General features: G+C 32.2%; 1 protein-coding gene across 7 annotated transcripts in view; it reads right to left on the bottom strand.

Moving 5' to 3' along the window:
- Positions 1-1,548: 1,548 nt before the first annotated feature.
- The window catches only part of LOC106878403 (STE20-related kinase adapter protein alpha), a 45,937-nt gene continuing 25,717 nt past the window's right edge, over positions 1,549-21,768 (bottom strand). For 4 of the 7 annotated variants that reach the window (XM_014927605.3, XM_014927606.3, XM_014927609.3 and 1 more), the window contains 11 exons: positions 16,310-16,384; positions 15,940-16,036; positions 13,379-13,497; positions 13,045-13,153; positions 11,879-12,002; positions 9,731-9,902; positions 9,293-9,397; positions 8,274-8,361; positions 5,875-5,986; positions 2,689-2,813; positions 1,549-1,921 (listed from right to left, as the gene is read on the bottom strand). In XM_014927605.3, the coding sequence (XP_014783091.1) occupies positions 1,848-1,921; positions 2,689-2,813; positions 5,875-5,986; positions 8,274-8,361; positions 9,293-9,397; positions 9,731-9,902; positions 11,879-12,002; positions 13,045-13,153; positions 13,379-13,497; positions 15,940-16,036; positions 16,310-16,384 (1,200 nt within the window). In that variant the 3' untranslated portion in view covers positions 1,549-1,847. Of the gene's footprint in view, positions 1,922-2,688; positions 2,814-5,874; positions 5,987-8,273; positions 8,362-9,292; positions 9,398-9,730; positions 9,903-11,878; positions 12,003-13,044; positions 13,154-13,378; positions 13,498-15,939; positions 16,037-16,309; positions 16,385-19,831; positions 19,888-21,768 lie in introns of all 7 variants that reach the window. The other 3 variants (XM_014927607.3, XM_014927608.3, XM_089354154.1) reach the window with 1 other exon arrangement.

Raw genomic sequence — 21,768 nt, 5'->3', positions numbered from 1 at the left:
AAACTTACTGTAATTTAAATTGATTTTGTAATTAAGTAATTAAACTTACTATAATTTAAACTTTGTCCCTGGTGAATGAAAATCTATCCTCACTCAAGACACAAATTGTCACTGCAATCCTTCAGTTCTAAGGTGACCCTGGATATATGAATATATTGAGTCATCACATAAATAGTGCGGGTTTTTTTCAATTGCATTAACTAGAAGTTGGAGGGGTATGGGATAAACTACTTGCATCAACTTGCTATAAAATCAGGTAGTAATTTCAACTTATTCTTAGTGCAAGTTTTGAAGAGTACAGTTTGATTTAACAGTTATTTTTTCAAATCTATAATGGAAGTGACAAAGGAGAATATTCAGTATATTTTGTTTTATGAGTTCAATAAAGGCAACAATGCAACAGAAAGTGCGAGGAATATTAATGAGGTATATGGGATCAGACAATAAGTGTAAGCCAATGTCAACAGTGATTCCAGAAATTCCAAGCTAGAAACTACAGCCTAGAAAATGAGTCTCGTCCTGGAAGATCTGTAGAGCTTGACAAGGATGTCTTGCAAACCCTGGTGGAACAAAATCCCATTTTAACTGCTGAACTAGCAGAGAAGCTTGGATTTAGTCATTCAACCATTCATCAACACCTGTGTGCCATCGGAAAAGTCAGCAAATTGGGTCAATAAGTTCCTCACAAATTTTCTGAATCTAATCGTGTGCAGAGAGTGAATGTGTGTTCTTCTTTGCTGTCACATCTCACGAATGAACCTTTTTTGGACCAAATAGTGACTGGTGACGAGAAACAGGCTCTATAAGAATGTCAAGAGCTGAAGATAGTGGACAGGGAAAGAAGAAACACCCCAGGCTAAAAAAGGTCTTCACCTATGTAAGGTGTTAGCTGTTTGGTAGGATATGAAAGGGCTAGTCCAATTGGAACATTTAAACCAAAACCAAACAATAATAAAGGAGATCTACTTCAAGCAGCTTAAGTCAGCACTAGAAGAAAAATGACCCTCTTTGGTTTCAACATGAAAAGTGTTCTTCCATCAAGATAATGCTCAGCAACATAGAGCGAGGATGACATTCCAAAGGCTAGAGCAGTTTGAATGGGAAATGATGCCCCACCCACCATATTCACTGGACATTGCCCCATTTGATTATCATTTATTCCAGTCTTCAAAATCATTTGGATGAGAAAAATATGAATTTTGTAGACGAGGTCAGAACAATACTGGAGGAGTATTTTCTGTCATGGACAAGTGAATTTTGGAAGAGGGGCCTTGCAAGTTTACCAGATAGATGGAAGAGCATTGTAGAAAATGAAGGAGAATACATTTTAGATTAAAAAAGAACTTTATCTTAACTGAAAAACAAAAGAAGTATAAAAAACCACATTATTTATGGCATGACCCAATACCTCTTATTTTCCACAAATGCAAGTATTACTAAGAGAGACAGAAACTCGTACACAATCAAGGACACATGCCAGTACTTGTCAGTCTTTGAAAATGTTCATTTATTTTATGCAGTAAGAGTTTTAAAAAAAAGTCATCAAAATTAAGAATTGATTGGATATTTATTTTATGTATAAAAACAGACACTGAAATCAGGAATCTATTTGAATATATAATAGACAAAGATAAAGTATTGTTCAACAAAGATAAAAAGTTAACATAGACAAAAAACTTCATAAGCCTCAAGAAATGAGAGTAGTGAGACACAGGAGTTGCTGTTTTTTACTTTGTCTAGTATAGATCATTTATTTGAGCTCTTTCCAGAAGAAACCTTCATGTGATATGTCCACCAACAAGGCTGAATAATAAGTAATTTTAAACATTTAGCTGCTCAAATAACTGTCAGAAAATCCACTTATCTTCAATACTTATATCCTCTGTTGCATCTATCAACTCATCCATTTCTGAGACATCTTCTAAAATAAGAAAGAAACAGGAGAGAGGGAAATATTAAATGACTTTTGAAATAATAATGTGTCATTCTTGAGTTTCTAAAAAGCAAAACAGGAAGAAGTTAAAAGAACTGTCACCCATATAAACATTGCAAATCAAACATTCATATAATAGTAATGATAGAAGTGGTGATGTATAGTATAATTTAATGAGTTTTTCATCCAATATGTTCTTGTTAAATTTCCATCTGCTTCCCCACACTTCTTTGAGACCTCCTCATTCATAACTTTTTTTCTTCATCCTAGACTCATCTTTTTGCCCAAAGTAACAAAGGATGTCAATACTCATTCACCCATACCACCATTCCTATCACATTACCTCTCTCCTGTTGTTATGCTTGTATAACAAGGGATTTCATCGAATCTGTTTGTAATCAATACACTCCTCATCATCACCCTTCTATACTACTATCACTCCCTCTCATCCAGATTGCTTGTTAATATACATCACTCTCTTTCTATCACCACCTATTTCTAAGATTATCACATACTATCTCTGATCATCAAACATCACCTTCCTGTATTGCTAGCCACCACTCTCTCTTCTCTATATCACTCATTCTCTCTCTCTAACCAGTAAACAACACTGTTTACCATAACTTTCTGTCACCACTGTCTCTTTTCCATGATACCCTCCAGCATTATCTTCTCCATTACTCCCACCTCCACATATGAAAATACATATATACATGACTAAAGGAAATGCATTAAAAGTCAAAAGATTCTCTTACGTTTTGGTAGTTTACTGATATCTGTGAGAGGAGTTACAGGATGTAGTAAACCAGGTAAGACATCTGCTGTATTCTTGCGGAGGTTCTTTAGAAATGCATGATTCAATAAACTGGAAAGAGGCAACCTAAGAGAAGAAGAAAGGAAAAAGGATTTTTAAAAAAAAGCATTTCAATGTCTTGCAAAAAATTAAATTTAAATATGATTCTTTTATTTTCAAAATGAAATAATGGAAATATCCAGATTTAAGAAACTATTCTCATTTATAAATTAAATCTTACTATCAACGAGAGTGAGTTTCTCAATTGTAGTAGATTTCTAAAACATACATGCACACAAATTTGTGTGCATGTGTATACATCTATCCATCTATATATTATATACATGCATTAATGCTGTGCAAACATAAAAAATAAATAAACACTAAAAATATGCTCAGTATATTAATGTAAAGATAATGATTCACTCTGCCACTAATAGGTTGATGGGTCAAACACCGAATAAGAACAGAGTGAATCAGTTTCAAATGAACAAATAAAATACAAGTTTTCTTTCTCTTGTTTATGGATTCAAACATGCATGTGTGCATTTGTGGGTGTGTGAGTGTATGTATCTAAAAATATATGTATATAGGCATAGGAGTGACTGTGTGGTAAATAGCTTGCTTATGAACCACATGGTTCCGGGTTCAGTCCCAGGTTTATATAATTTGATTTTTTATGTTAGTGTTGATCATGGGCAAATAATAAAATTTATAAAAGTTTTGAATATTAATAAAAGGAATGAAAATTTATTATTACTTTTACATATTATTCCTTTGTTAATATTTATTTCAATTTTGATTATTTGATGTTTGTATAATTTTTGTAGTTATTGCGGGAATAACTAAGAGGGCTCAGATTCCATTTAGAAGTTGATTGCCTGCTGCAATGGCTGCACCTACTCCTGTTTCAGCTTTAGTTCACCTTGGGAAAGTGTCTTCTACTATAGCCTCGGGCCGACCAAAGCCTTGTGAGTGGATTTGGTAGACGAAAACTGAAAGAAGCCCGTCGTATATATATATATATATATATATATATATATATATATATATGTATGTATGTTTGTGTGTCTGCGTTTGCCCCCCCCCCCTCAACATCGCCTGACAACCGCTGCTGGTGTGTTTACATCCACATAACTTAGTGGTTCGGCAAAAGAGACCGATAGAATAAGTACTAGGCTTACAAAGAATAAGTCCTGGGGTCGGTTTGCTCGACTAAAGGCGGTGCTCCAGCATGGTCACAGTCAAATGACTAAAAGAGTAATCTCATGCAAAAATATAGTCTATGCGTTAAAAGTTATCCTAGCATTTGTCTAATCATTGTTTCATTCCTTTGTTTGAAATATGCAATGTGTTCATGCATTTTGGTCTTCCAGGAAAGGTCAAGGACGAGTACCACTTTGGATAGGCTCATCTGGCGCACCCACCTTTTCCCTTCATATCATTCCCTATTGAGTTCCACATCATACCTAACTTATGTAAAAAAGAACACCCCGCCAAAAAACTACTTTCTCTTCTATTGAAATGCATCCTTCTGGAAATTTCTCCCAACAAATTTTATTGCTGTTGTTTAACCACTAGATCAACTTCAAGAAGATTTATCAATTAAAGGCATTCCAACAGTGACCATCCCATTTTTATAAAGTGTAGTACATCTAGGATAACATTATCTAATATGTCTTCCCATTTTTTAAATGGTAAAGTGATTTGAAGGAGATGTGGCTATTTCTAGCAGGTCTTAAAACTACACAGATGCTACATCATTGACTCACACACTAGCTTCAACAATTTTCCTACAGGTGTCAACTTGACAGTTCAAAATTAAAAGACTATTGATCTCACCAATCTTAGAGAATTGCCAAAGGGCTTTTTTGTTCTCTTCAATAAATCTCTGGTTCTGTACCAACCTTAATCACTCAGTAGTGTTTAGTTTGGTTACTTCTTCATAGATATGAAATTAGATGCTCGCAATACATATTTGTTTTCACTACATGTCCCTTCTACTAGTATTACAATAATCTCTGCTGTTCTGAACTAGCTACCTACATACTCTCAATGACCACTTCTCTTGTCACCCTTCCTGAATATTTCTCATTTCCCAACTCCTGTAATAAACACATCCTATCCAGAAATTATACCCTCCAGAATTCCTTCCCCACACATTTTTCTCCAGCAGATACTGATCTACAGGTGTTCATTTAAATCATCGTTTAATGTCCGCCTTCCATGCTGGATGTTCAAACTGAATATCAATTGTATTAATATTCTTTTCTTTTCTACTCTAGGCACAAGGCCCGAAATTTTTGGGGGAGGGGCCAGTCAATTAGATCGACCCCAGTATGTAACTGGTACTTAATTTATCGACCCCAAAAGGATGAAAGGCAAAGTCAACCTTGGAGGAATTTGAACTCAGAATGTAAAGACAGACGAAATACAGCTAAGCATTTCGTCCAGCGTGCTAACGTTTCTGCCAGCTCACTACCTTCCAATTGTGTTAATATTACCAGTCTTCAGAGATGTGTAAGGTTCATATTTACCCTCCTCATCTGATTGTCTTATAAAACATTATATATAAAAATAACTACCCACAACTCAAATATTGACTCAATACATAAACTCCATATTGACTCAATTAAGATCTAAGACAATCAATATAAATCAATAAGACATTAATCAGTGGCTTAATACTGCTCAATGGTTTCAACCTTCATACTCATTGACTGAAATTTTATTTCTTCAGATATTTTAAAATTATATTATCCAACATATTTCATACAAACTATTATTTAATTGGTGGAAATTTTAAGATTAACAAAATCCCTTTACTGCATTTCCACCATGCTAACACTTTAATTTACTTCTATAAAAGAGTGTTATATGATGGCATTACCCATTATTAATAAGCAAGTCAATTTCTTGGTATTTTCATTTCCCTTTTTGGAATATGTCCCAAACAATTTTTGTAAATTAAAATGATTGCAGAATATCATTATCAATCTCAGAGTAGTTAATGAGACTCAGACAAGATTTAAACTGAAACTGTTAAAAGCTAACAGCTAAATGTTGTAAAGCATTTAGTTTGATACTATCATTTTGGCCAACTTGCCAACATGATTTTTTGAAATGTTTTTTTTTTTTTTTTTTTTACCTCATGTGAGCTTCTTTCTCCAGGCACATATCAACAAAGTTATGAAAAGCATAAGAAAATGTTCGGGTGTAAGCTGGTGAATCTTTGGCAATGTTTGTACTTAGCCGATTACCTAAAATTAGAATAAAATCTTTTAAAAATAAAACTACAAAAAAGAATAAGAATAATTTTTACTAAAATGACTAGATTCTTGAAAATTAGATTTCCAAACATTCATATCAAATATTAAAAATCTAATATCACACTAACTATTGGGAGAATGGGATAAATTTTTCTTGTTTGAAATGTTTTCAGAAAAAGAAAAATATTAAGAAAAGAAAAAAAACATGAAGAAAATTAAAATCCTGATGTTCTAACTGATACAAATTTCAGCCAGAATACTGGTATACCAAAGATTTTCTTTCTTTTTTTTTTTGTTATTTTCATGATTCCGAAGAGAAGAGCTAGAACCTATTGCCAATTTTTCATGCTCTCTTAGACTGTAACAAAGAAACAACTGGGCCCCAACATACTGCTCACAAATTTGGGCTGGTGTAACAGCAGCAGATCCACACAAAACATTCAAGACCACCTCCACATAAAATCCAGTAGATTGGCAAAATTTACTTACCAACATACAAGTGAAGTAAGTGTACAGATGTGCTGTTCTCTGTTTCTTCCATTGTTTCTCTGAACTAGTAAGTTGCATCCACCTCCACTCAAGCCCACTTGATGTATTCACCTCCCCCACCCTACTGTTTCTCACATAGTAAACAATGCTTTCCAAAACTATAATGCCCTCTCTACCCATGTCTTCCCTGTTCAAGCTGAACATAAGCAGCATCAACTTTCCCAATCTGGGTGTGCTGGTAAATATCTTTTCCAGCTTATATAAGAACAGTAGTGTAGATAGTGTTCAGTTTGAATTGCCACAGGTTAGTGATTGGTAATGGGAAGAGTTAATATACAACAATGTTTCAAAATGCATGAAGTTTGGGGGATGATATTTAGTATGGTAGTATAATAATGTGTTGGTAAGTGAAGATCTAGATGCAGATATTTGCACTCAATGTACTATTCCAGAAAAATTTCAAAAATGTTCATAGATGAAACATCAAACAAAGATTAACCCATGCTAACATGAAAAACTGATTATGACAATAATAACAATGTTAAAATTGAATTGTTTATCCAAATTTTTTAACATTTAAAAAAAAAATTTTTTTTAAATTATCAAAATATATCTGAAATGAAAATCTCTTAAAATAATAGTTAAACCAAATCCATAATTGAAAGGTTACAATAGTGAAGAAGTTGCTGAGATACCTAGCCAATTTTAACAGTAAACTACAACAAAATAGTTGTTACTTCATAACTATTGCGAAGTAAAGAAGTATGTACAAAAGGAATTTTAAAGGTATTAATATGCAATGTCAAACTAAACAAAAATATTTTGTTTGTCATTTTATACAGAACTATCTGCAGCAGGCTGCAACTCAAACATTTCTAGTTTTAACATGTACAATCACTCCCAAACAAACCAGCACCTTTACAACTCTGCTACAACAATAGCCTAAGATATATATTTCTTTCTCACAAACATAACAAATACATGCAAAAATAGTAGTAACACTGTCCTGCAATGCACAATCCTTAATAATAAGTGTAGAGTAACTTATTACAGATGTGTTCAAATAGAGTTCACAGACTTCAACATTGTATAAAATGTAATTAATTGCTGCATATCAGAATATGCAGTGTGGTTCTCAACTAGATGGAGGTAGGTCATATTCACATATATGGATCAAAACAAGTTCTTCAATTGACGACCTACATACCAAAGGTGTGCTCAATCAGGTTTGACCTGAGACTATGCAAGAGATTTCTGAGTAGAGGAACAATATAAGATTATTTAGCACAGTAATGAAAGTGGAAAATCTAATGAAAAGATACATATGTGCAGTATGTACAGTGGGACTTAAAAATTAAAGTGAACAAGATATGATATAACAGGTTTAAGAAGATAATTATAACAATACAAAAGGAAAAACAGTATTAAATCAACTGGCGTTAGGAAGGGCATCCAGCTGTAGAAACTCTGCCAAATTAGATTGGAGCCTGGTGTAGCCATCCGGTTGCACCAGTCCTCAGTCAAATCGTCCAACCCATGCTAGCATGGAAAGCGGACGTTAAACGATGATGATGATGTAACTGGATCACAACTTTAGAGATAGAACAAGATACAATAATTGGTATTACAAACGATAAACTTTATTAAATAAATTTGTGTAACCTTTCAAGAAAGGAAATAGTTTCATAAAAATTTTAAAACATATGCTTTAAAAATAAACTAAATATTTCAATAATTCTGAAAAAAGATGTATAATTAGAGCAATTAAAATAAGAAAATGATATTTTACTCAAAGTACTGTGGACGCCACCAAATTCATTGATAGTGCGAGAATCAAGTAAAACTGGTTTGGTGCCATTTAATTTTGCTAAAAGCATCTGAAATAAAATTAACATATTTTAGATTTATAATCGTATTAAGTGGCATCGTTAACTACAATATGAATTTTGAATAAGTAGGAAACAGCTTTTTGGTCTGATTGAAAAGATGCCTTAATTTTTCTATGATCTATAATGTTCATAATTGTACTGGATTAGAAGAGTGTTCTATTGGTAATAACATCGGTAACTTTGGCAGAGAATATCAAAGAGAAAATAGCTTTTTGCTTTGAATGCAGTCTCATATGTAATCTGACCAAAAAAGAAGAGTATATTCTTGAAAGAAGAAATCTGATTGAATAACACAAGATTTCAAATAAAACTTGTGTTTAAATAGTTACAAAGATGTGTGAGAACAGGCCAAATCTTTATTAAAACTTTCAATATTAAGTCTTAAATATACATTTTGAGCTGGAGCCACTTAATATGAGTTTGAAATTATAAAAAAAAGTGAGAGTTAATCTGCACTAGAGGGCATACATTCTGTATGGAGAATACACTTTTAAAAGGAATCTCTTACTGACAAAGCAAAAGAACTGCTCTACTGAATATTAACTAGTTTAGAATGGAGACATCCTAAAAATGAGCATACCTAAAATTAAAGCAGAGCAGATGAGAAAATGAATTTATAACAGAGAAATTAGTTTCTTACAAAATCATAATTGTTTTATTCTTTAGAAAAGAGAATAGGTCAGAAGCAGCAAGAAAAGGAGTATTGTACTAATAGTTAGTGAACAAATGAGTGATGAAGGCTATATTGACATCCAAATTTTAGCTGAGACACATTCAACAAGCCATAAAACAATATGATTGCTATCAAAGATATTTTCATATATATTTTGACTGAGGACATTTTGAAGATAGAATATCTAGCAGGTTGTTAATTTTCACTATATACAACAGTATCATAAAAAAAAAACCAACAGCTTACCTGTGTTACTGGCATATCAGCAAAAGGAGCATAACCATTTGCTAATTCACATGCCAGAATGCCAATACTATAGATGTCAGAGCGAGTATCATAACCAGCCATATTCTGGAAAGTTAAAAGAGTATGTCAAATGATTCTAATAGGATCAAGTTTTTAAATTCTCTTATGAAATAATAATTATATACATATAATGTTATTCAATTTTAATTGTCATATATACGACTGGAGGAGATGCTGATACAATTCATATTCAATTTTATGACACAGGTTAGTGGTTGGGAGAAAAAAAATAAACTTAATCAAAAAGAGAATTTGAAAAGATTGCTATTTCAATGAAGAATTGGGAAGACGTGTTTAAAGTGGCTTGAGGTATGAAGTGGAGAAGAGATGTTTGTATGTGGCAGATGCTCAGGTATAGTATAAAGCAATGTAACTAACCTGTTCAAGTATTTCTGGACTGAGCCAAAGTAAAATGTTAATGGCAGAAGCAGGATAATCATGAAGTCGCCGGAGTCGCTTGCCACTTTGGATCATAGAGAGAGCATTGTGTAATCCAGAAAGCTGGACATTACCACTGGCTGAGATCAACACATGACTGGCTTTCACTGCACTACAAATAGAAATAAAATGCTCACACTTACTCTTCAGCAGATGCAGAGTTAAAGGTTTTCACTTTCCAGCCTGTGTATTCTCTAATGTATCAAATTAAAAAAATAAGTTATCCTTTTCTTTGACAAGGGAACTTTTTTTCTTTTCTTTCCTCCAAATATTAAAAAAAATATATAAATTAAAATTCTTTTAATATTATCCAATGATACTTTTTAAGATATGTAAATAAAGGAAGAGAAATATTTCTATAGACGATGGTGATGAAATATAAAAGTGTAATTCAAAGTTATAAGCTTTCAAATGAAGATAATATTAAATTATAGTGTGTTGATTGTGGGAGTCAGCAGCTGAAGTTAAAAATAATGTTAAACCTTGTTTAACTTCAGTTTATGAAACATTAAATGATAGAGACATTTCTCAATAAATTGGATGCATTTATAATTTCTGAAGGAGGTGAACTGGCAGGATCATTAACCTTGAGGAGAATTGCTTGCAGTATTTTCCCCAGCTCTCTGCACTTTAAATTGAAATCCTGCTCAGATCAACTTTGTCCTTCATTCTTTTGAAGTTGGTAAATATACCATCAATCAAGTACTGGAGTGCATTCTTCTCTCTTTTTTTCTCAATCAGCTACACTGTACTTTAAGAATTGTTTTAGATCACTTACAGTATCCCTTTCTCCAGAAAAAAAAAAGGGCTGAATGAGGAGTTAGCAACTTCTCATAGAAAAGTTGATATATCCTGGAGCATCCAAGCACAGTCCAATGTGCAATACAAAAGAGGTTGAAAATAAAGAAAAAGAAATATTCAAGGTAGCTTACTACCCAATCTCCAGCTAGATAAATTAACACAGAATTAAATGTCTTGCAAAGAAACAGAAGGAAATACCTGCCATGAGAGCTGACAGATCAATGTTTATCCACTTAAACATTTTACCTTTACAGCAATCAAAGAAGGAAAATATAACAAATAGAGAAAAGGAAGAAAAAAGAGATTTTAAAAACAGTAATTAGTAGAAAAACTATAGGGACTCTGATGATGGAATACATAAAAACTTTTAAAACATAGAAAGTACTAGAATATATTTATGATAGAACTGAAAGAAAATGTTCAATTACAGTTTTCATTTCAATAACTACAATCCCTTTTAAAATAACTGACAAAGATACAGGCTTGAAACCTATACAATGACTAAAATACTGTTAATCACGATATTTATCTTTTTTAATGATTAACATGTCAGTCATGTCAATTTCTATACAAGTACTTCCATTATGGAATTACTACATCATAAAAAATACAAAATTCAAATCAGACAAGTTATGAAAGTACAAGGTAGTTTTCCTTTTGGTATGCAGAAGGAATAACCAACATCAACTTGTCAATTTTTAATTTTGCACTCAAATGGCAAATTGAATGAAGGAAGAGTCATCTATTTATTTCTAGTTAAAATATCTGAAACTAAATTCAAACCTAATCGACTTAATATTAGTAAATCATTGAATTTATCTGACCCTATGATTTAAGTACCATCATCATATTTCAGAAGTAATGCCCCTGTGTAATGAAAAAGCTTGCCTTTGCTACATTTTAATATAGACTTTATTGATAGAATTTTACAGTCAGAAGTTCACATTGACTGAAAGGTAGCTTCCCATGAGTGATACAGAAGACTAAACTGGTAAAGCAAGGATTAGATACTTACAGCACCCAGTTAGTACACAGGTGAACTTCTCAAAAGATCTTCAGGTTTGACATTGCTTAACTTCAGCAATATGACAGGAACAGGGGTTTTCAGGGTCAATTGGCTGTTAATGGATTTTAACATTATAAGCTTCAGATTATCTCAGAATTTCACAATGATCCCTTCTATTGGCTCTGGAATGTTGTTGAGATAAACTGAGAATTAACTGACAGGAAACACGCACAGCATGTGGCAAACCTTAAAGTGATGATGGAAGCAGTATTCATACTTACCGATGAATTATTCCCCGGGAATGGAGATATTCTAGTGATTTGATGGTATCTCGTAATATGTAAGCTATAGCTTGCTCGGGCAAGCCAGATGTGAAATAAGCATGGAAAATATCTTTGCAGGATCCTGGAATAAATTTATAATAAACAGAAGTGGAAAAAAATATTTTTATTTTTGTTTGTTACTATTAACATACACTGGTAAACAGAAACAGACAGTCAATAATGTCATTGGTTGTTTGGCAGTAAATGTAGTAAGACTTGCAGACATGTAGAAAAGCTAATGCGACAGAAACTGGTTAAAATGTTGAATATAGAAGTCATGTGATAAAAGACAAAATGGAAAATTCAAAAGTCTGTGTGTGTGTGTGTGAGAGAGAGAGAGAGAGAGAGAGAGAGAGAAAGAGAGAGAGAGAGAGAGAGAGAGAGAGAATGAGAGAGAGAGAGAGAGAGAATGAGAGAGAGAGAGAGAAAGAGGGAGAGAGAGAGAGAGAGAGAATGAGAGAGAGAGAGAAAGAGTGAGAGAGAGAGAGAGAGAGGAATCTTCAAAGTTGTTAGATGACTCAAAGTACATTTTTAAAAATATTTTAACAGCATTTTTACTTTACTGCTACATTAAATATAATTTTCCTATTCATTTTCAAAATTACTCAAATGTTAAACTTATGAGAAAATATTAATCTGATATAAAAATTAAAATATATAAAACTTTAAGAAGCTTAATAGATATTCATAAGTATGAAAATATATTTTTTTTTTGTTAATGTTATTGTGATTAGTAATGAAGATTGATCATCTGACAGTAGGTATCTAACTGAAAGGTCCTGAAGATTTAAACTAAAACAAAGCAAATAACAGAAAATACGTTTCACTGACAATTTATTATGGGTAACTAGTAATGCTATTTAATAATCTTTTACTGGAAAGTTATAGAAATTTATCTCAAAATATCACATAAACAAATTAGTTCAGTTTGAAAATTGGTACAAATAAATATCAGTAAGCAGATACAGTGATACCAAAACTAAAATAGTTATATGCAAGGACATCAAAGTCATAGATATACTACGTAAAAGCCTATTGTCACACACCTACACATACATATATGAACATGACATAATAATAGAATACACAACATAAACACAATAAACTATCAAATTAATACATACCATATGCCATAAATGGCATTACAATCCAAAGTTCATGGTCATAAACAAATGTAGTGTGAAATTTCAAAATTTTGTCATGTTGTAGTTGCTGAACCAAGGCAATTTCTTTCTGGAAAGAACAAAATATCATTTAGAAAGGAATCTTACTAACAAAAGCAGAAATACAGATATTTTCATAAAATAAGATATAGTTTAGATATTCCACGATTTAAGCAGGATATGTTATAAAATAGCTAGTCAAGAATTGTAAGCAAGATATGGAATGACAAAGACAAAAAAGTAAGAGTTTTGTTTGCAATTTTAATGTATTACATCAAAGATAAATACAATTTACCTGTAAATCTGCAATATCTGTAAAAACATTTTCTAAGTCTATTTTCTTGATTGCAACATTTGTTCCTGATGGCCTATGTTTTGCCAGATAAACAGTGACTGCATCACAGAACCCATGACCTGAAGAATGTAATAAGCAGCAACAACTTAAGTATTTAAATGAAAGTAAATTCTATTTTTATAAAGAAAACATTTGAAGCTACATGTAAGTGTGTGTAGGACCCATGGCCTACTGGTTAGGGTGTTACTCTCATGATCACAAGATTGTGGTTTTGATTTTCAGACTAAGCTATGCATCATGTTCCTGAGCAAAACATTTCATTTCACATTGTTCTGCAATCATTTGGCACACCATGTACCTGTACCAGATAGATGTTTGACCACAAGCAAATTATCTGTGCAGGTTGCTCGATAAAAAATTGCAGAAGCCTCATTTGTTGTCTACAACAGGACAGTCCACTATATATATATATATATATATATATATATATATATATATATATATATATATACACACACACACATGTACATTAGCACCAATTTTTACATGCTTGTCGATGCAAATTTTCTTTGGTTGAATACCCTTCCTGTTGCTAATCCTCAACCATTTCCAAGCAACATATTTCCCATGCCCAGACAGGAAACACACTCATTTACAACTACCATGTGATGTCAAGATAAGAGTACACACACACACAAACTGCCAGATGATAGATCCTCTACAAGTATGTCTGATTTTAATAACTCAAGAATTTATGCTGTATGGTATTTGATATAGCTGTATTTGTTTACAGGTCACTCCTAATTATTTCCCTTCATTCATTTTCTGTCTAAATTATGCAAATTACTTTGGCCATAAATATGTTCTACTCATTTTTCATATAAGTCCCTTGGTTACAGGAGATAGGGTGGGAAAATTGTATAGATGATGACTAGTGACCATGACTGTTCACTTATCTCCAAACAAAAAACTTATCCTTTTTGTTAATAGCATGTGAACTTTGGAAAATTTTTGACTTTCAGAGTTATCACACCTTTTCCATGTTTTATGGCCATCTGGTAATCATGAGACATCCTAAAGAATTTACGTTGATATACATTTCTCTCTCTCTCTCTCTCTCTCTCTCTCTCTCTCTCTCTCTCTCTCTCTATATATATATATATATATATATATATATAGTGTACAGAAAATAGACTCCATCAACTGCTGGGGTGGGGGGGCTAGACGTAGTAGATAGCTTCTGTTATCTAGGTTGCCAAGTTAGAAGCGGAGGTGGATGATCTGAGAATAGCTGTGAGAATAAGAATGGGCTGGGCAAAGTTCAGAGCTCCTATCTCTGCTGGCAACAAAGGGCTTCTCTCTCAGAGTGAAAAGCAAACAGCTATGCTACAGAGCAGTGAAACATGAGCTGTGACAGCCGAGGACATGAAAGAAATGAAGCCAGTATACTTCGCTGGATATGCAATGTCAGTGTGCATGTTCAGAGTGTAAGCATCTTGAAAGAAAAGTTGCATTGATGATGACTCAGATATGGTGTGCAAGACGACTGCACTGGTATGGTCATGTGATGCGTATGGAAGAGGACAGCTGCATAAAGAAGTGCTGATCTCTAACTGTGGAGGGAACCTGTGGTAGAAGTAGACCCAGGAAGATATGGGACAAGGTGGTGAAGCATGATCTTCAAACTTTGAGCCTCAGAAGCAATGACTGGTGACCGAGACCTTTGGCAATATGCTGTGCTCGAAAAGACCTGTCAAGCCAAGTGAAATAGTCATGGCTGATGCTGGTGTCTCGTAACTAGCACCTGTGTTGGTGGCACAAAAAAAGCACCTTTCAAGCATTGGGATTCATGGAAGCAAAGTAGCTAATACCAGTGGCACGTGAAAAGCACCTTTTGAGCATTGGGCTTGGAAGCAATGATGAATGACCGAGACCTTTGGCATTATGTTGTGCTTGAAAAGAAAACCCATCAAGCCAAGTAAAATACAATTGTGGCTGATACTGGTGTCATGCAAATGGTACTCTTGCCAGTGGCATGTAAAAGCACCCATTACACTCTCGGAGTGGTTGGCATTAGGAAGGGCATCCAGATGTAGAAACCATACCAAATCAGACTGGAGTCTGGTGCAGCCTTCCAGCTCGCCAGCCCTGTTCAAATCATCCAACCCATGCCAGCATGTACAACAGACAATAAATGATGATAATATATACACATGCATGCACACACAGAGTAAGCTTCTTTCAGCTTCCATCTACCAAATTGACATACAAGGCTTTGCTTGAACTGGGGTTAGAGTAGAAGACATTTGCCCAAGATGCCATGCAGTGGGACTGAACCCAAGACCATATAGTTGGGAAGCAAACATCTTAACCACACACCCACTCCTGCCCCCTATATATATATATATATATATATATATATATATATATATATATACAGGCATGGCATGTTTTCACGGGTACCATTTGTATGACACTGGTATAATGGGCTGACATATTTATTTGGTACTTTAGAAAAATCAAAATAAAAAAACAAAATGCTATCCAGTTATGTTTCTTACCTATTAAGGAGTATAATGTGTAATGTGACCAATTTGGTTCATACTTCACCATTTCTGCATTGTTTTCTGGAGAGGCCTCCAGTTGGTTCTCATTTGACTGAAATAAATAATTGACTCGCCAAGTTTTACAATAACATTTTATGGCTTAAAAAAAAAAATACAAAAAGCAGCCTTTAGACATTGGAGGTTTCAACAAGACAGCATAATGGAAGTAGAAAAATACACTTGGTCTAAAGACAGAATATATTACATTGTGAAGCATGTCAGAATACAGCCTCTTAATAGGAGGATAATTGTTAGAGTAGGACTTCAGAGTCTTTAACACAAACATTAAACTATTGCTGAAAAAAAATGAAGAAAGATAACTTACTGGATATTGTAGATCACGATCAAAAGGTGCTGAAACAGGTGAATCTCCTACTCGTGCCTTTGTGCATGCACAGTGCTGAAATGTAGATAAAAAATAATCTTCTATTCTTACAAGCAAAGAATAAACAAGATGAGGGCTGTCAAATTTTTTAAAAAAAGAAATACAAACCTTGTGAAATGAGTAAACAAACCCTTTATATATTTTAACAAAACTGCAATGTCTTTCATTTGTAGATATTTTTTTGTATCTATCAGTATGATTTGTTCTTAATAGTCATTATTGCCATGGAATTAGTCACAGTAAACAGATCTCATTTATTTCCATCATCCCAACTCTTGATTTGTAGACAAATATATGTGGGCTATATATGTAGAACAATATCAAGGATGAAATCATGGCTAATGACCTCAAACATAAATATTCTATTTTACCTTTGAGTAAAATATACAATTTAAAGCAATCAAATTGCATATTACCATGAATGGCATACACTTAAGAAACACCTTCAAATATTTAATATGTAGCCTTTTTGCAACTCACAGAAAAAAGTAAAAAGTAAAATGAACATATACAAATAGATCTTTACTGATATTTTCCTTAAACGGGTTTTAAATTAAATTTGTTTTTTCACATTTTTAATCAGATGTCTTTTTCTTAAAAGGTCATACAATTAGCAACCAAGGCGTAACTGAATTCATATGTATTACTCATAAAATCCCTGGCACTCTTTTAAAACTTGAAGAACAATTTTTTTTTACTAAGTGAGTATCTATTTATTTATGACTTGATATATATTATATAAAATGCTTAAAGAAAAATAGAAAAACACTATTTTAAGCTTCTTTAAGAATCTCTCAATCAAAACTATTAATACTTGGAAGCTACAATAATAACTTATAAGAAACTAAATATATGCTTCAATAGATATTTGATTTAATACCTTTCAGAAGTAATATTGAAATGTTTAGTTTTAAAATATAAAATAATAAAAATGACTTTCAAGGATATTGGCAAGAAAAATGTAATTTTAGTAGTATTTTGTACATTGTAAACCAGCCCCTGAGATATATTTCAACTTATTGGCATTTGTAAGAATAGTGGACAACAGCTGTTGAACAGTGAAAAATTTTAAGAATTTTAAACAAAACCAGGTTTTGTTTTCTTTAAGAATAGAATATCAAGTATACTCATTCATACTACAAACAAAATTTTTTCATGATAAATGGACTACCACAACATCACAAAATATATTAACCAACTGAACTAAACATTTTGAGAAGTCAGATTGGAGAGGGGAAAACAGGAAAAAAATCTATTCAGAACATTAACAATTTCATGAGAGAAGCAGAAATATAGATTAACTGTGCAAACCATTACATATGTAAAGGTTATCACATTTGCCTGTATTTGTTCTTTTTCACACTGAAATTGTTGTTACAAATGAATATCATTTAACAGAGATTCATTTGATAGAAGCTAAAGCTTCATTGTTCCTACTCTGAGTTCCTTACCAAATATTTATATTACATACAAACACAGTAACCTGATAAAATCACATATACTGGTATAAAGCTTTTATCTTTTTTTTTTTTTACACAATCTTAAAATATGTTTCATATACATACCTTCATTTTTAAGTTGTTTAAAAAAAATGTTTTTATGCAATGTCTATATTTTGTCATTTCACTTGTCATGCATGACATCCACTGTACAGATTATGCAGATAAGTGTGCACCCATATTGAAGATAGAATCACAACGTAATTTAAAAAGTTAAAAATACATAGTAATATATAAATTAGTGATTAATAAAAAAAATCATGATATATAAAACAATACCTAACAATAAATATACCAAAAGCAAGTGTCATTATATTTCCAACCTGTTTCTGCACATCCACAAACTATTCAAAATTCCATGGAGTTAATCTGTAAATTCTCTACCATTAGAATTGGAACTTGTATTTAATATCCTGAAAGTTTAGCAACATGCAGAGCAAATACTCCCAATTTTTGACTACTTCTCGCTTTTCTTTAAGCACAACACTTCCATTGATCATTTGCATGTACTTGCCTTACCTAAATTGGAATGTATTACATTTCATTTACACATTCAAACTAGCTATGTTTCCCTGCCACATGACCTATCTAAATATTTCATTATATGTTGTTACACAATTATCCAATATTTTCTGAACACTTAATGCACAACCATCTTTAAGTATCATGATTAACACGGAAACATCATATACGGTTTCAAAATTTGACACAATGCCAGCAAGTTTGGTAAATTAATTACATCAACCTCAGTGCTCAACTGGCACTTATTTTATTGACCCTGAAAGGGTGAAAGGCAAAGTTGACCTCAGAACATAAAGATGGATGAAATGCTGCTAAGCCTTTTGCCAGGTATGCTAATGATTCTGCCAGCTCACCACTCTAGAACCATCAAGCACCTGTGCCAGTGCCATGTAAAAATCACCTATGCTGGTGTCACATAAAATGTATTTAGTACATTTTGTAAAGTGGCTGGTGATAGGAAGGGCATCCAGCAGTAGAAACCATGCAAAAACTGACAACTGGAGCCTGGCACAGCTCTTCAGCTCTGGTCAAACCATCAAGCCCATGTCAGCATGGAAAACAGATGTTAAATTATGATGACACAACCTGTTTAGCCCTTTGCCTCTTCTGTGTATCACATGTAATACACAGGATATATTCACCTGGTGTCCATGCATCATATATTATACATATTCCTTATTTTCTTCAACCACCAGAGTAACATGGGACTTATGAAAGGAAAGCTTTATATTATTGAGAACATAAAAGTCTGAAAACAAGCATGGATGTTTTGAACAAACTTATGAAAATGCTTTAGACAGGCAAAATATTAAGTATCATACAAAAATAGATAGATATAGACAATCCATTAGATAACTACCAAAAACCTTCATTCATACAGACTTTCAGTTCTCTAATATCCAATTACAATGAATAATAGAAATGGTTCAATTTCCTTATTCAGTAATTTTATGTCATTTGTCTCACTATTTAGCATATTCTTAAGACAAAAGGTACTAAGTATCTTTTAATATTTATGATAGGATGAGTTTTTAATATAAATTTAGTAATATACTAGCTATACTTCAGGTACAAGGCCAGATATTTGTGGGGTGAGTATAGTTAATTATATCAATCCCAGTACTTGACTAGAACTTCATTTTATCAACCCTGCAATAATAAAAAGCAAACTGACCTCAACAAGATTTGAACTTGGATTGTAATGAGACATATCATAAAGCATTTTGTCCAATGCTTTAACAATTTTGTCAATTCAATGTCCTCAAAGTTACATTAATACTCTTATTTACTTTTATACATAAAATTTATCCTGGAATTAAAATTTTTTTCTTGATTATTAAGATAAGAATTAAAATGTTAGAATATTTAACACTGGTATTAGTAGTAAAATGTTGCTACCAATGCATTTTTTTAAACAGTTACATGTTGGCATGATACTCACCAAAAAAGACATTTATGGTCAGCCAGCAAGCACTACCAAACAAAATCCTGGAAATTCTGAAAATGAAGACTTCTTACTTTAATAATATCTGACACTAAATCTAAAGGCACTATTAAATGGCAAAATACTTCACCAGCTTGTCAGCAGAGAAAAACGTGTTCTTGATACTTATTTTCCTATTAATGCTCAAGTTTCAGTAATTTTATTAACTGATCATTTATTCAACAACAGCAGTTGAATAAATCTTCTAGACTAACAACAATCTCATCCAATCACTCAAAACTCAGGTCCAGTTGGTTAATTCAATTATAAAATGTCAAACGTTGAAAGAATATTCTACATTATAAAAAAATTATCAATACAAAACTTGAAATTTTAAGCACTAAACATTCTTGTTAGTTGCAACTATAGAAGCTTCAAATGGATATTCTTGATATTTTTGAATACCTTTGGACCATTAACATGTTTATATCTATTTATGAATTTCAACCAGTTTTTTTCTCCCAATACATGTCTAGTAATATTACCAGGTATTGAACTAACACATCTTATTCTATATCTTAAATAAACAATTCTATATTTGCAACTTTTGAAATAACTTAGTTTAATTTAAATAGAGACTAAAGTTTACAATAGCTTTCCATTAGTAAATATTCTAAAAATGACCAACCCAAATATGAATTAATGACCTAGGGAATTTTCAGTTTAAATACAAAATTGACACCAACCAAACTATTTGAAATGTAGTATATGGATAGTGCCAATTCAAATACTTGTCATCATATTTCATGATTTTTGTTTTTTTTGTTTTTACAAAGAATCAAAATTATAGGAAGACAGTTTATAGGCATTATTAAATTAGCAGCAGAATTTACTAGTGCCAATAACAATTGAAGTTTATGCCAATGTCTATGTTTCAATAATATTAAAAAGAAAAAAAAATTACCATAGGAAGGGAAAAATGGAAATGATATAATTTGATTGAATTTTGCTTTCTACTAAAAAACGCAAAAACTACTGATTTTAGTCTATATTACTAATACCTGATAAACCTTAAAGTGAATAAATAAGAAGAAATTTAGAAAACACCAGCAGAAGTTTTACTTCATACTGAATAATTCAATCTAAATATATCTTTCACAGTCTGGCAACTTCAACTACACTAATTAAAATCAAATAACTTTTCTGCTGTCAGAACAGTAGTCAGGATTGAGTTAGAGAGTGTAGGAGAAAAAAGCAATGCATTCAATGAGAGAGTAGGAGAAAAATGCAATACATTTTATTTTCAGATGACTATTAAAAATATTGGCAAACATAAAAAATAGTAGTTAGTAATATAAGTCTTAAGCGGAGTACAAATGGCTCTAACAACTACATCAAGATGTTTATTGTCACAATGCAAAAAATCCATAATTATCACAGATAAATTTAAAACAGTTATTTCACTTGCTTTAGCCATTATAGCAAAGGCCATGCTGGTGCTGCAGTGTCATCCCCTTCATTAATGTTTGTAAGATTTGAACAATTTAGAATTCTAAATATGGAGAAAACTGAAAATAGAGCCCAATTTTTACACAAAACCATACCTATATGAATATTTGTGTAAATACATACATATAATTTCTTGAATAAAAATAGAATTTCTTATTTGTTAGGTGTTTTATTAAGATGCTGATATCCCAAGCTCTTTTCATTTACTCAACAAACTAAGAAAGACTTCTCCTTGTTCTAAAGTGTTAATGAAATAAATTCATTATACTCCATATTTTGGAAAGTAAATATTTTCCAAGTGATAAAATTACAAAGTGAAAAATATAATTCCTAAACAAATTATAAATAAAAAAAAAATGAATGTTGATAAACATTTATTATGGTATATCTCTAAATATGTATATGGTTAATATCTATATATTTGTTATGGTATGTGTCTATATATT

This window comes from Octopus bimaculoides, chromosome 6, assembly GCF_046866305.1.
Source record: "Octopus bimaculoides isolate indiv1 chromosome 6, ASM4686630v1, whole genome shotgun sequence".
NCBI classification, from domain to species: Eukaryota; Metazoa; Mollusca; class Cephalopoda; order Octopoda; family Octopodidae; genus Octopus; species Octopus bimaculoides.
The sequence above is the reverse complement of the archived record's forward strand: the minus strand, read 5'-3'. Positions and strand labels throughout refer to the sequence as shown.